Source organism: Trachypithecus francoisi, unplaced genomic scaffold, assembly GCF_009764315.1.
Source record: "Trachypithecus francoisi isolate TF-2019V2 unplaced genomic scaffold, Tfra_2.0 Lachesis_group21, whole genome shotgun sequence".
Lineage (NCBI taxonomy): Eukaryota > Metazoa > Chordata > Mammalia > Primates > Cercopithecidae > Trachypithecus > Trachypithecus francoisi.
Window position 1 is genome coordinate 4771556 of NW_022681467.1, and position 12999 is coordinate 4784554.

General features: G+C 44.0%; 1 protein-coding gene across 1 annotated transcript; it reads left to right on the plus strand.

Annotated features, from left to right (window-relative positions):
• The first annotated feature begins 713 nt into the window (after positions 1–713).
• Positions 714–3612, plus strand: LOC117068239. Its single transcript, XM_033185328.1, has 2 exons — positions 714–2146; positions 2910–3612. Exons 1-2 carry the CDS (start codon positions 1911–1913, stop codon positions 3127–3129), a joined length of 456 nt encoding a protein of 151 aa, XP_033041219.1. The 5' UTR covers positions 714–1910; the 3' UTR covers positions 3130–3612.
• The last annotated feature ends 9387 nt before the right edge of the window (positions 3613–12999 follow it).

A 12999-nucleotide genomic window follows, 5' to 3' on the forward strand; every position in this document is an offset into this window, starting at 1 on the left:
GATCTGATACTTGATGGTCTGACCACAAGGTATCTCTCAGAAATTGCCAGTTCTTTTCACCTAGTGAACAGCCAGCTGCTTTGAGCAGAGAGAGCCATGGTTGGAACTCCTGCTCTGTGACTTGGGGAAGGAGGCAGAGCTTGCCGCAGAATGCAGCCTCTGCCCACAACCCCTGCACACTCCTCTTCCCTTGCGCTGGCTTCTTCTGCCAGCATCTGCTAGTCTTTGCCTGGAGGTGGAGCAAGAGGGTGCTGGGCCCATTAGACAGGTGGCTAGTGCTGGAAGTTCATAGTCTTCACCCAGTTTCAGGTGGAGGTTGCAGGATATACAGCCCAGCTTCCTGGCCCCAGGTGGAACAACCCTGAGCCATTTCCCACAGGCCCCCCAGTGGGACTGAGCCCTAGTTGTCTTCAGTGGCAATCTGCTCATTACCACTTCTTGTGTTGATTTTTTTTCCCTGCACTTTCTCGTTTTTCCATTTCCTTGTTGGTCCCAATTAACTATTTGCACATGAATCTTTGCCTCAGGGTCTGCACCTGGGGGACCCCAAAGACACAGACACTTGAGCTCTTACTCTGCCTTTATCTTAGACCTAGCATTGGTCTCCAGAGGTCACTCATGACTTAATGGCCCATCTTAATGGCCTCTTTCCCCGTGTGTTCCTTGGGAATGTCCACTGTTGATGCGTCTTTCTGTACCAAGTAGAGTTTTTGGGTGGCAAGGAGGCAGTTAGCACAGGGAACTATGTAGCAAGGGACATGGAGACTAAATAGCAGCTGGCCCATTTCTCTGGCTTCTCATGGCCAAGCCTGGCACACACAGCTGCCCTCGTGCAGATCCAGAACTATGGCTCTTGTTCCCTCAGGACCAACCCATCCTCAAAGCTAGTGACTTGGTCTTTTCCTATGACAAAGGAGCTCTCAGAATGTGGCAGTCCCCCTTCTTAGGGGGAGAATCTGACTGGGTCAGGGAGGCACCTCCAGTTTGCAGAGCCCCCCTTGGTCAGGTTCAGTGTCCAAAACACCTGAGGGGCAAGTGGCTTCTTGAAGTCCAACCCATATGGCTACTTTTGAGTTAGACATTCAAGGCACAGGAACACATGACACAGGCACAGGGTGTGACAACTGCATGCAGAAAGAGCCACTCTCATGCCTCAGAAGAGGCTGTGGAGATGAGTGGCTGAGCCATGTGCCCCAAAATTCATGTCGAAGTCCTAATCCCCGGTGTCTTAAAATGTGGCCATATTTAGAGGTAGAACCTTTAAAGAGTGAGCTAGGTGAGAGTGATTCATAAGGAGAGGCCCCACTTCAGTGTGACTGGCATCCTTAGGAGAAGAAGAAATTAGGGTGCAGACACACAGAGGGGACAGCGCGTGAGGACATGGGGAGGAAATGCCAGTTGCAAGCCAAGGAGAGAGGACTCAGAAGAAATCAGCCCTCCCGATACCTTGATCCTAGACTTCCAGCCTCCGGAACTGTAAGAAAATACATTTCTGTTGTTTAAGCCACCTAGTCTTAGAGTTCTATCTTGAATTTCTCTCTGCTTTAGACTTTTCTGTTTTGTTTTTTAGCCTAAGTGTTATTGAAAAGAGCAGAGAAGATAGAGTGCAGGCCCCTAGAGACAGGATGGAACGAAACATGCAGTGTGAGTATGCCTCCTGCTCAGCATACGCTCTTGGTCCCCACTGGTCCATCTCACTGCTGGCTGGCATCCTGCAAAACAGACAGATTGCACAGGGGCAGCTCTTTCCTCCAAAGCTGCAATGTGGTTCATTAAGTCCTCAGATTTGGGAAGTCATCCAGGCACTTGAGCTCAAACATACAGTTCTGATCTAAGACATCACAGGTAAGAATATCCAAAAAGGTGAGCTTTCTCCCTGGAAACCATGATTTCCTCAGACACAAGGAGAAATGTTTCAGCTGCCCAGGTTGCAGTTCCAAGTATGGAGGCTTCCATGTTTCATGGTCAGGGTCATGGTGGAGCTGTTTCAGCTGCAGGTGGGATGCCACCATTTGCTCCTCCCTGATGTCTCCTGGCACCTTTCATTCTTCAGTCTCACCACTCTGAAGAAGCGTGCTTGCGAGCGCCGCAGGACGATCCAGGACGTTCCAGGATTGTGGACGATCCTGTTCTTCCCATCTGTGAGGTAAGGCAGATTAGGAACATCCAGGTCCAGCGTGAATTTCACATCCACCAGGGGCTCCTGCAGATGAATCACCGTTTCCCCTCCCAGGAGCAGGCAGGTGGTCAGCGCCAGCCCCAGAACATCTTGGCCACCCATCTCCATAGGGCTTGGATGACATGATGATGCTCTCTGTGCCTTTGAGGACAGCGCCTTGGGTCTTTGTACACTAAATCCCACCTTGTCCTCTCCTCTAGTTGAAATAGCCATTTCCCAAATCCCAATCTGATGAAATCCTGTTCTTCCTTCCCTCATGTTTCTCTAGGTCTCCTGTGGACTCCCAGAATGTAAAGTCAGCATTCCCTTGAGCCTTTCGGGGACTTATAAGCACATTGCCCAAAGTCCACCTAACTCCAGGTGTATCCTGTAGAATCAGTATTCTAATTCCTACATTTAAAGGTCTTACAGGACCACAGGGTGTGCATAAAAAGCCTGCTGCGAATCAGAGTGCTTCAATTGAGTATTAATGAGATGGAGGAAAGAGGCTGTGAGTGCAGACGATGAGTCCCTGAGTAAATGGACTCCAGAGCCAAAGGTGTTCTCCACACAGAGAGAATGACTGTACCCAGGGAAGGAGCTCAGACTCACCTGGACAAGCCCTGAGAGGACAGCTATGTCCCAGTGTGGCTAGGAGGGTTTGGAGCTCTGGGCACGTACCACATGTCTGCTTGATTCCCCTCCCGCCACGTTCTACTTAGGTGAGTTGTGCTCATTCTTGCTTTCCCAGGGCCTGGATCACAGTTCCTCAAGCTTTGCAATACAAACGAATCACCTGGGATTTGGATAAAATGCAGATGCACGTTCAGCAGCCCTGGCAGTCTGCATTTCTCATGAGCTCCAGGAAGACACTGGTGCTGCTGGGGCAGGACCACGCTTTGGGTGGTGAGGGATTGGCAGGCAATTCCAGGTGTTGCCTTAGAGATGGCCTGCTATTGCACTGCCAGTAGGTAGCTGCCACAGTGATGGCCGCTCCAGAGCAAGGGGAGAACCTTTTGAAAAGGGTCCTTGAATCATTTGGGAAATAAATCAAGCCATATGAGTAAAAAGTAATCAAAAAATACGTTGAATATTGGAACCAGAGGGAATGTTAGCATCATTTTGTAATGACTCCCTGCACAAATTTTCCAGATGAGGAAACTGACAAAGCCAGGTGGCCTGTGGCTGAGCAGCAAGATGCTCAGCGAGGTCTCTCTGCTGCACTCCCGTGCACTTCCACAGTGCTACCCTGCTGACAGACACAGGAAATGTTGAACACAGCTATCTTTAAAATTAAGACTATGACTGCCCTAAACATTTACAAAGGACCAACCATGAGAAAAAAGCCTGTACCAGAAATCAGAAGATGGCTTTTGTCCATGTACAACCTTGGACAAGTTAATTACTTATCACTGCTCTCTGAGCCTTTTTCCCCACTGGTTACAAAAAAAAAAGAAAAAGAAAAGAAAAGGATATGCCTGCCCTTCCTAATTCACAGGGCATCGCAGGGAGGTAAGGTAATTAATATGCTGAATCACTTCAAAAGGGTGGAGCTGAACTCACAGTGGGAACCCTGTCCCACACACATTTCCATGACAAGGATATTGGTGAGGTGAGGGAGGTGGGGAGAGGCATGAGGATGGGAGACAAAGGGGTGGGATAGGGAGTCGCAGAAGGAGGAAGTCAGAGGGACAGGCCCAGGCTAGGCTCTGAAGTGAGAAGGTGAACGAGGTAGAGAATTAGCGGCACACTGTCCATGGATATTTGTGGTGATGGAAATGTACTGTATCCATGCTCTCCAATATGGCAGCCACTAGCTACATGTGGCTATCAAGCACTGGAAATGTAGCTAGTGTGATTGAGGAACTGATCTTTAATTTTTCTTTGTTATTAATTTCAGTTTAAATAGCCACATGTGGCCAGTGGCTTCTGTAGCAAAGATCTAGATCATTTGTTTGAAGCAGTAAAAAGAGAAATGTGAATCCCCTCTTCTTACCTCCTATAACATGCTGATTAACATCACTGCAATGAACCACCATTCACAGCTCTTCAGCTGCTCTGTGGAACCTCAGCCGGCTCTGGAACAGCCACAGTGGCAGGGGTTACAGAATGGGCTGGGAGTGGCAATGCAGATTCATTTCTTCACACACTCTTTATGCCCTCAATCAAAACTGCCCAGGCTGTGTCAAATTCCATAAATAATAAAGATATTTTAAAAATATATTATGAGTCTTGATTGACTCCTTACTATATATCTGGCTGGAACTGGGGTGGGGGAGGCAAAGAGAGTGGCTGAGCACTCAGAAATGGCCATTACTGCTCAGCTGGAGGGAAGAATGGTGCTACCTTCCAGAGGTTCTTAACACTTTGTGTCCCACAGGCCCCTTTGCCAGGCTGAAGACTCCTATAGAACCCTTCTCAGAAGAGTGAGTTTAGGTTATAAAGTAAATTAGATTAAGAGGTAATTCTACCCCTTGGGGATGAGGGATTGCAGATTAAGGACTCTTACCCTGCAAAGAGTGATGGTGTCTCTTTGCTCAGGCACCCCTGCCCCTCCCCCACCAGCTGCCCTTTGTGCCAACCCTGGGTGAGTCGAGGAAAGGAGAGGACCAGCCAGGACTTCCCCCTCCCCTGGGAGGGGTGCCATGGAAGGCAGAGGACTGCTCTCTGTGTCAGAGCACCTGCGGTCACCATGGGCTACAACATGGAGCAGAAGGAACAGTATTGAAAGGCAGCTGTGCCCTGAGGTAGAATTCTGGTCTTAATGGACATGTAGGCTGGGTGAGGGGCTGAGATGGACTGCAGCGTTGGCTCTTACGTTAACCCTTCCCCTCTCCCCATCTCCTTTCTGTGAACATAATGGCATTTCATAAAATTAGGCATGCTGTCAGCAAAAGGAGAAAATAATTTAACAAGGCAAATTGAAATACCACTCTTGATGCAAACACCCTTTTAAAGTTTGTCACCCTGATCCTATGCAATTAGACAAAGGAACTGCTGTCCAGCGCCTTCCCCAGGCTCTCTAGGTGAAATGAAAGAGGCTCTAGTGGAGACTTGGTGGGTCAGGCCGGAGAGCCTGCCTGTGCAGGGGCTGCTGAAACAATGACTGAAGCTGGGTTAATTAATCAAATGAGGAAGCGGATGAAAATCCGTGTTGCAGCAGTAACCCAGAGGGTTCACATGCAGAGGCCGCAACATAAACAAGGCAATCCACACTTGTCTGAATCCTTACTGTTAATGAATATAAAGTTGGAGGATCATGTTCTGATCTGAGTTCAACTATGTGGTTGAAAAGTACGAGAAGACAATACTAGAGACTGCTTTAATAAAAATCCCAAAACAAAAAATTGGTAATGTTATAGTCAACAGGAAGTTATCCATTCTTACATGATTTTTTCTTTTTGTTTCCCCAACATTTATAATATACACATTTATGCCACAATATAGCCTTCATGAATTCTGATAAGGCTGGTCTTAAAAGCAAATTTCTTCCTTTAAACATTCTAATACCCCATCAATTTAAAAAGTTCTTCAGATTTTACAAGGCATGAAAGTTACTCAACTAGAAGTTGGATGAATATTTTAATGACTGTTTAGTAATGGAATGAAGCTGTTCATGGTTGTGGCATGTACTAAAAACATACTTTTACATTTAATATCAACATTTTAGAGCTCTTCGCTGAAAATTTCCATAAAGTCTGTTTCTAAAATGTATTATGGGCCATTGCCTTTTCATAAAAGTGACACAGTATGCTATACCATTTTGTACACAATGAAACTCTTAATAAGCATTAAAAATATGTGTCCTTTCTGAGTTAAACAATTTAAATGCAGTGTGAACAACCACCAGAATTAAAAGCAGTCTCTAAGGTACTAGGGCGAGGCAATTTAAACTGCTCATTTTGTGCCTCCTACATTGTTTGAGTGTATATTTCTATATGCATAACTCCAACAATAATAACAAGAATAGCTAAAACTGTATCTTTTCAAACACAGTTAACCAGAAAAATAAAAGGCAGTAATTTGAGACATAAAATTCTGAAACTATCCCAGATGACTTTTTAATATGAACAAAAATTCCTGCCTTTTATATCGGACTTCAGAAAGTAAAGGACATTACTAACTAAAACCTACCCATCTTTTAAAAATTGGATTACTTGGCTAGCACAGTGACTAACACCTGTAATCCCAGCACTTCGGGAGGTCCAGGCAGGCAGATCACCTGCGGTCAGGAGTTCGAGACCAGCCTGACCAACATGGTGAAACACCGTCTCTACTAAAAATACAAAAATTAGCCAGATGTGCTGACTCACACCTGTAATCCCAGCTACTCGGGAGGTTGAGGCAGGAGAATCGCTTGAACCCAGGAGGCGGAGGTTGCAGTAGGCCGAGATCGCGCCACTGCATTCCAGCCTGGGCGACAGAGCAAGATTCCCTCTCAAAAAAAAAAAAAAAAAAAGTTATTTATCCTTAATAATTCCAAACTCACTAAGGATCACCCAATAATTGATTATACGCTTGAAAAATTGTAGTTTGCACTATTTAGGTGACATTTGAGGAAACTGACCCTTTTTTCTTCTTTTACTATATCATTATTTCCCCCCAACACGAGGAAGTGGTCCCCAGCTTACTTAAAGCAAAACAGTGCCCCTTCTCCCTCTCCACCGGCTGCCATCTTGGTCTTTCCTGATACATTAGCAGCACAGCCTTATCTTCAGGCTCACAAGCTGACAAAAAATTTCAAGCATGTCTGCATTCAGAGTGCTGATTCGTTTCTTCCCCTGCCCATTCCCCCAACAAGTCCAGGCAAAGCACTGAGCATAGCACTGAGCTGCAAAGCACTGAGTACAGCACCTGTCTGTTGTGGGTGTTTAGTACAAAGTCATCTCCCTCATTATCTTCCTATTACTACCATTATAATTATTTGAATGTGAAGTACTGGTTTAAAGTCCCGGCCAGCTAGGCGTGGTGGCTCACGTCTATAAAGCCCAGCACTTTGGGAGGCCAAGGCGGGCAGATCACCTAGATTAGAAGTTCAAGACCAGCCTGGCCAACATGATGAAACCCCGTCTCTACTAAAACATACAAAAAATTAGCCGGGCATGGTGGTATGCACCTGTAATCCCAGCTACTCCATGAGAATCACTTGAACCTGGGTGGCAGAGGTTGCAGTGAGCCAAGATCACACCACTGCACACCAGCCTGGGTGACAGACGGAGACTGTCTCAAAAAATGATAAAATAAAATAAAATAAAGTCCCAGTTCTGTGATCAACTAACCCAAGTTTATGTTCTGAGGAATACTGGACTATATTAAATGTGATTATTCACATAAAGACTTTAGCATGGGCTCTGGTTAAGTGACCTCTTAATGAGTATCAGCTAATTTTATTAATAACAGGTACCAGTTAGTCTTCTTTTCTTCAGTTTTTTCCACCAGTCTTGATTGGTTCTACATATTGTTTCAAATAAATCTTTGTAAATGTGATTTTGTACATTCTTGCTTTAAAACATGGCATGGCGCTTCACTACCACTCACTTCCCTGTCTGGGTACCTGCCCCTGCCACCTACTTCCCCACTGCAGGGCTAGAACAGCCTTCTGACTTATACCAGGAAGTTTTTCCATCTACCCTAAACGGCTGCACCTCTTTCCTACCTTGGTGCCCAATTTCTAGGTTTTCTTTCAACTGACGGAGGGGTTTAGTCCTGTGCATCCATCGCACTCCTCAGCTTGGCTGGCAGTGACTCACGGGCAGAATCCGAGTCCCACTCCTGGTGGGTACTCAATGTTTGCTGTTGTTGACGAAGTAAAATGAGGAAATGCTATACAGCCCACAAAGCATGGTAGAAATGAAAGGTGTTCATTAAAATGTCACTGTTACATAGATGATTAATCATCATGATCAGAGAACTCTGAAGTGCGTTAACAATGAATCCAGGATCCTTCCAGGTGATCTGCCTTTCTTTCTGGCATTTGTCACTTAATGAATCTTGAATGTGGAGCCTGTGAGAGCTCTAGTTTAATAAAGATCCAAGTAACAGGCTGTGCTCAGCTCTCCTGAAAAAGTTAATAGAGCGGGAACTCCAAAAAGCCCTGGGCCATTGGCAATGCTGTGAAAAGCAAAGAAGTTTCTCAAATAAAAATACACACCCATACCAGTTTCCCCAGTGTCAGTAACTTAGTGAATCTTAAAGCTTCTTTATCAGGTTGTATGAGCCTTTGTTTTATTTTTCGCTCTGGAGTTAAGACAGCCTTATTTTTAATAAAAAAAAAAGAAATACATATTGCTTTTCTTTTTCTTTTCTCACCTTTAATGACAAATTTGATAACAAAGACAGCTTTAACCAAAGAAAAACACTACTAGGTTTACTACGATGCTTTTAGAAGTCAGGATTTGGGATGTGCTATGAAAAGATGTCAGTTGGACAAATATAAAGTTCTTTTCCACGTACATGTCATAAGTACGTTTTATAATATACTAGTGAATGTTTACTTTCACAGTATCAATGGTACATTTTGTCAACAGGGCAAGCTTTGTTTTTTTATTTTTATTTTTGGTATTTCAATTATTCCCTTAAGGTAGGGAGAATCTACTTTGAATAGTTCTGTATTATAATTCATTTTTTTTTAAAGCCAGTTTATGGTTTCACATCTGCCAGGCCAATTAAACCTACCAAAACAATTCTCTATAATTGGAGACTTCCTGCTGAAAAGGACATTTTAAATTCTTTTTTCTTTAACTTTGTATTTTGAAGTTATTTTAGACTTATACAAAATTACAAAAACAGTTCAGAGAGTTTCCATCTACCCTTCACCCAGACTCCTCAAATATTAACATATTGACATAACCATTGTGTGACTGTCAAAACCAGGAGATTAACTCTGGTGTGACCTTCCTAGCTACAGACTTTACTTGGATTTCCCCAGTTTCCCCACTGCTGTCCTTCTGGCCAAGGACCAACTCCAGGACCCCACTTTCCATTCAGTTGTATCTTCTTATTTCCTCTCCAATCTGGGACAGTCCCTCAGTCTTCCCTTATCTTTCATGACCCTGAAACTTGTAAAAAGTACTGGTCAGTTACCTTGTAAATGTCTTTCAATTTGGGTTTATCTGATGTTTTCTCATGATTGAGAGTAAACTGCTTTTTTTTTTTTTTTTTTTTTTTGCAAGAATACCATAGAAGTGATGTTGGGCTTCTCTCAGTACATGATATCAAGGGTGTATGATGTTAATGTTGTATTACTGGCGATATTAACCTTGATTTGTTGGATAAACTGCTATCTGTCTGGTTTCTCCACCATAAGTTTACTGTTTTTCCTCTTTGTAATTAGCAAATACATTGGGATGGGTACTTAGACCATGAAAATAGCCTGTTCCTCTTCAAACTTTTGCCCTCTGGTTTTAGCATCTATCGATGGATTTTGGCTGCAGCAATTATTAGTGTGGCATTGGCTTACTGGTAGTTTTGTATTTCCCTCCTTTGCAAGGACACTTTTGAATAGACCAGATGCTTTTCAAAATAGGGTTCATGTTCTTGGAGATTTCTTCTTAATGGTAACTTCCAAAGATGTTAAAAGCTATCTCCAAGGTCATCTCGGGGCATCTGCTTTCTTTCCCATACCCCAACAATTGTTCACAGTTGAAGTTTTGTCTTCATACTTAAAGTGTGCTATCTGTGTCTCTACGGGTATTTTAGTGTTCATTAACTGGGATCTTTTTCCAAAGGATACAGCAACTTGTCCTCAAAACAAATAAGACCATGCCACAGGTGGCCACAGACCTCTGCTTTGTCCTGTTTCCAGGACGGCACTGACCATCAATGTTCAATAAGAGTACCTTATTATCTGATTGGTTTCCAAAAGAAACATGGCCCAGGCGTGATGAGAGTTGTTTACCCAAGAGACGAAGGACTGACCAATCTTCCACCCTAAAATATAAGAGGCTTTATAAGAAAAAACTTCCTGTGAAAGGATCAAGGCTGCACAGGAACTATAAGTTATTCAAAATCCACAAGGAAAATAACGATGGCTCTGATTTTTGTAAGAAGACATTTGGAAACGAGATTGAGAAAAGTGTTGCTCAAAACAGGAGCTGCCCAACCCAGGCGAAATCCGAAGTCTTAATTCTGAAGTAATCCCCTTGCTGTCCAAGTTATCCATACCCGGCCAGGTAAGCTCTCAATACCGAAGATTGGGAGTGCTGTGGATGCCGATTTAACTCCCAGTACTGCAAAATGAGGCTGTGTTTTTATAGCCTTTGTAATGAAGAGTGCTAAGATCACAAGTCAATTTTAGATGATAACTGCTCATCGCTCATTAAAAGAAAATGATTTTTAATAATTGTAGTTCACATTTGTTGAGTATTTACTATGTTCAGGTACTGTTGCAAGTGCTTTCTATGTATTAACTCATTCAATCCTGACAATATCCCGATGTGATAGGTACTACTTACTGCAACCATTTTATAGATGGGAAAACAGCATCGTGGAAAGGTTTAAGTTACTTGCCTGAAATTACACAGTAAATAGCAGGCCTGGGATTCAAATCCATGCTGTCGAAAGCCAGAGCTAGTATCTTAAAATTTTTGCTCTACTGGCTACAAAATAAATGGCTCATTTAGTAGTATCAAATAAAAGGCAAATGCTATCTTTTGTAATGTGAAATGTCAGAGAGGATGCTTAGAAAAATCACCACCAGACACCATCAGTCAATCCATAGTCCAACTTTAGCTGTTATAATTACATCTCACAGATATCATACGTATCTATCAGGGAGTAGGCAGCTCATCTGGGCCATAGTGAAGGCAGGAAGCAAAGGTACCTCTCATACCTGAGTGCATACTTACCTGAAACCCAACTCCCTTCCCCTCCTTCCCTACCTGCCTCCCATCGGGAAAGGGAATGGGAATCAGAATGGATCCACTTATCATCAGCACTCTTATGTGCTGGGCAGCTCCAGAGAAAGCTAATCTCAGCTAACATGAGAACTCTTTTCTTCATTTCTTTTTCTTTTTCTTTTTTCAAAGATGGGGTCTTGCTATGTCTCCCAGGCTAGAGTTCAGCGGCTATTCACAGGTGCAATCATAGTTCACTGCAGCCTGGAGCTCCTGGGCTCAAGCGATCTTTCTGCCCCTCTGCCTCTGGTATAGTTGGGACTACAGGTGTGACCCACTGTGCCTACTCATGGGGATTCTTTTGGTGAAAGTAAGCCTCAAAGCAAAGAAGAGGTCTTTTAGTATCATCTCTGGGTAATTCTAGAAAAAAAGTAGGTCAAAGTAATGCTACTAGAAGAAATAGGTTTTCTTTATGTCACACTGGAGTCTTTGGAAGAAAGTGAATAGCCCCTGGCTGTGGCTGGTGTTTTTTTGAGAATGCATGCGAGCAGCTGCAACATCGCTGTCAGGGAGTGAAAATGGAAAGGGCAGTGCCCACAGCACATCCCAGCCCACAGAACCACAGCTGGTGCAGCCCTCATTCTCAGAGCAACAGAACCCCTGGCAGGGAGAGCTCCTCTAACACCCAAATGAAGAAAGAACCACTAGAGCTCATAAGAAAGAACGAGAAAAGGAAATCTGGGACTCCTTTCCTTCTAAGAAGGAGGCAAGTATCCTAAGGGAGGTGGTGGAGAAAAGGAGAGACTTAAAAGTGTCAGAGGAGAAAACGGGGGATGGGGAGACAGAGGCACTCTGCCCTATTCTTTACAGGGTTCTGTAGAACTGTCAATAGATTTCCACTCCTGTTTCTTTCAAATTTTTTAATTCCTCCCAGAATAGCAGCTCTCTGAGGTGTCAGGAAGAAAGCAGTATTGAATTACTTGACATTGAAATGTAAATACCTGCAGGACTCAGTATCCTACAGATCTTGGCTTTTCAGAAGCAGGATAAAGAGTCTCTATTTGGTTGGATTCCAGGCATGGTCATAAGTGAAGACCATGTACGTGATGTATAGGTGGTTATGGGCAGAATACGCCACAGAGAGACACCAGTTCTGTGCAAGTACCTTTCCTCAGGCTCCAGCTTCATACCCCTAGTTGTTACTGCTTTTCTTGGCCTTCTTTTCATCTCCACTGCATTGACTCAGATCCCTTCACTTTCTCTCATACGCACAGGGGCACCAGTAGCTTTTGGGTTTGGGTTTGGAGGCATGCAGGTACAGCAGCACAGTGACATTCTTTGTATGGTTGACTGATTTTTAATTCAGGTGTTCTGGCTATATATTGATGCTTAACAAATCACCAACTTTTTGTGGCATAAAACACCATTTGATTCTGTGCACAGATTGTGCAGGCCAGGAATTCAGGCAGGGCAGAGTAGAGACGGTTTGTCTTTGATTATCAGCGTCTGGGTCCTCAGATAATCTAAGCTGGAGGCTAGAGCCAGGGTGCTAGAGGAATCACCTCCAAGAAGGCTTCTTCATTTCCATGTGTGGTCCCCGGGCTGGGAAAGCTAAAAGTGGGCTCAGCTCAGACTGTCATGGACTATCAACCAGACGACTACATGTGCCCTTGCCAGCATGGTGGTCTTAGAGTAACTGAACTTCTTACCTGGGCATCTTAGAGTTCCAAAAGCCAAGATTCCCTAAGGAAAAGACAGAAGCTTTATGACTTTTTATGACTTGGTCTTGGTCACAATGTAATTCTTCTGCCACACGCTGTTGGTCAAAGCAGTCCACTCAGATTTAAAGGGAGAAGATAGGTCCCACTTGTTAAGTTCTTAATATGTCCCCCAAAATGTATACGTTGGAGCCTAAAATCCAATGTGATAGTATTAAGAAGCGGAGCCTTTAGAAGGTTTAGTCATGTGGGCAGAGCTCTTGTGGATGAGATTCTGACCCTTATAAAA